Consider the following 2,958-nt stretch of genomic DNA (forward strand, 5'->3'; position numbering starts at 1 on the left):
TCATGTTCTCATGTTATTGCTAAGGATTGTCTATTGCATTGGAGTCACACTGGGTTAAATATGTACACTTGGGTTTTAAGGGGTATTTATTATTTTCTTCTTTTTTTGGGTTGTATGGAAGCCCCAAACGCAATTTCATTGTTCTTGACAATGACAATAAATAAATACTATACTAATAATGCTGACTCAGAATGACATTAGTCGCCCTTTAACAGGCTTCAGCTGTCTGTACCAACTCCAACAGCACACTTCATATCATACAGTCGTAGCTGTTGTGTAAAAACAGCCACAGTCAGTTTGCTTTGAATCATTTCTTAAACTGACACTGCATTTATTTCCAACCTTCAGATCCCTGCATTCTCTCATGAAAGTGAATCTGTGTTTTAGCTGTGTGAGAGTCAAAAGGTGGTGATCCTGGACTTGGGCACGGAGCCTCAGCGGGTGGAGATTGTGAACCTTGAGCCCTTCGAGGACGATGAAAGCCGAGAGCAAGATCTGACCAGCTCACCTACAAATGCCACCACTGAAAACAGGTGTCTGTGTGTGTGTCTGTGTGTGTCTGTGGGTGTCTGTGTGTGTGTCTGTTTGTGTCTGTGGGTGTCTGTGTGTGTACCTATCTTTGCACTGACACAACAGCTTAGAGCTACATTGGAAACACAGCTCACTGGAGCACCAACTCGATAGTATTTGTTCTCTGCTGTCATTACAGAGAAAAGCAAAACAAGATGCTGTAAAAATACTGAGCTACAGTCTGATGTCCATCATTGAAACTAATCAGTCGTTATGACCTGTTCTGCTTCTGCCAACTGTAGCTTCCAGATTGTTGAGCCTGAGACTCCAAGCCCTGAGCCCGAGGTCGAAGAGATGACACAACCGTCGAGGGGAGATAAGAACCTCGGGAAGAGCCTGGATTCATACAACCAGCTGACAGCAGACAACAAAAAACACAGCAACAGTATTTTGGCATGTAAGTCAAAAGTCTTTCAAATAAGACCTCTTTGTACCCAAATCAAAGGCATATTAACTCATCACACGTGAAAACATTTACACTGGTTAATCTTACGGCTTACATATGTCTCATGTATGTCGAGATCATCTTTTTTAAACCGACGTTAGTAAAAACTGATTCTCAGGTTAGTTTCATTTTTCCACTGGACATTTTGACCTGATACCAAAGTATCTTTAAACACTACAAACAAGACTAATTTATTTCAGCAGTAACTTTAGCTACGCTCTGTATCCTCACCAATCCTGTGTCATTATCCATGTTTCTGTGTGTACGTATGAGGGAAAGTTCAACGTTGAAAACTGAAATAAGTCAGAAATGTTGTGTGCTGACATCATCGTGGGGCGTTGCACAGGTACATTTAGAAATATACGAGTTATCCAACAGTCGGTGGATATTTTGGCATTGCATAACCAGAATTACAGCTTATTGATTACTAAGCGGAGAAATCACTTTATTTATATTATTGCAACATGTGAATAGATAATACATTTGATCAAATGTGTCATTGAACTTTGGCAGATCTACATTAAGCTAAAAGTATAAGATAAGAAGACTGAAGTGTCGGGGCTGAAACTTTGCTGCATGAGGAACTTATCCTTGTTCTTCTTCACGCTAACAGCTGCTGCCAGAGGCTTCAGGCTGTGATGTTTACTGTACACCAATCAAGAAGGATAAGCGTGACCCCTCTTATGCTTTCCTGCCTTTAGAAAGCATCTACATGAGTCTTACGTGACCACTTGTGGTTCGATCTAACTTTCCTCTCTGTGTATATAGAAATAAGTGTTTTCATTTTACATGCACCTTTATGCTGCGTCTAACCTGAAGCTGGAATAACTCAGGTGGCTGCTTTCAGTTTTTTTGTTGTATTGGCTGTAGAGGTGGAAGAAAAGCCCACTCTGTGTGTGTTTTGCTGCAGCTGTGAGATGTTCATTCTGATGGCTTTTGTCGTCATGGACCCTGTGACTGTTTTAGGGAGATGAATATTGACCACTGGGCATCTCGCGGTTCAGAAAGCCATAGAATACACTGTAATGGAGAGATAAGAAAAAATACAAGGAAGCTACACAAGACACATGTTTTCTGCTTTGAATGGTTTGAAATGTTTGGAAATGCCAAAATTCTTCTTTCCCCTTCCCCACATCTGTCTCAGAGCCTACAGACATTCTTGGACTTGAAGCTTGGTTTGTCCTCTACGGCAGTGTTTCCCAGCCTTTTGGAGCCACGGCAAATATTTCATGTTAGAAAAATTACACTAAACAAAAATGTCACAAAAAGCATATTAATAATTTCTCCCCGCGCAGCAGGTATAGCTGACTTGGCTCAGGTTGTGCCCAGCATAGCTTCTTTGCTTTCTTCTGACCACTACTCCTGCCAGGGCCTTCATCTGGGTCGGAGTTTTCTGCAGGACCAAGTCAGCCTGACTGGTTCTTTTCAAATATTTATCTGTTACGCGCTGCTATGGGCTCAAAATGTGGTCATAAATATTTTGTATGTGTAAAAAAGATTTGTATGTGTAAAAAAGATTTGTGCGTGTGTAAAAAAGATTTGTATGTGTAAAAAAGATTTGTGCGTGCGTAAAAAAGATTTGTATGTGTAAAAAAGATTTGTGCGTGCGTAAAAAAGATTTGTATGTGTAAAAAAGATTTGTGTGTGCGTAAAAAAGATTTGTATGTGTAAAAAAGATTTGTGTGTGGACTTAGAAAAAAAACCCCTGCAAGTTACAAGTATGGATTTTGACCCTATTTTTCTTCCTTTCATCTGATTAGTCAATGTCATGTCAATCACAAATGTAACAATCCAATCAGAGAACAGATGGGTTTGGCTGTCGGAGGGGAGCTTTTTTTTGAACTGCAGGTCCTTGAAGGGTGATACAGTTTGAAGCTGGAGGATCTCTATATAAATATCCGATAGCAGCTAGGTCCCCTAACTTTCAGTAGCTGTTGAAAGGA

At 40.4% G+C, this 2,958-nt stretch overlaps 1 protein-coding gene across 4 annotated transcripts in view; it reads left to right on the forward strand.

Annotated features, from left to right (window-relative positions):
- The window catches only part of LOC102196053 (pleckstrin homology domain-containing family A member 5), a 160,467-nt gene that overhangs the window by 149,752 nt on the left and 7,757 nt on the right, over positions 1–2,958 (forward strand). For all 4 annotated transcript variants that reach the window (XM_005733217.2, XM_005733219.2, XM_005733218.2 and 1 more), the window contains 2 exons: positions 388–533; positions 813–967. In XM_005733217.2, coding sequence (XP_005733274.1) covers positions 388–533; positions 813–967 — 301 coding nt within the window. The remainder of the gene's footprint in view (positions 1–387; positions 534–812; positions 968–2,958) is intronic.

This window comes from Pundamilia nyererei, unplaced genomic scaffold (assembly GCF_000239375.1).
Source record: "Pundamilia nyererei isolate P.nyererei 1_Seehausen unplaced genomic scaffold, PunNye1.0 scaffold00050, whole genome shotgun sequence".
In the NCBI taxonomy this organism is placed as follows: Eukaryota; Metazoa; Chordata; class Actinopteri; order Cichliformes; family Cichlidae; genus Pundamilia; species Pundamilia nyererei.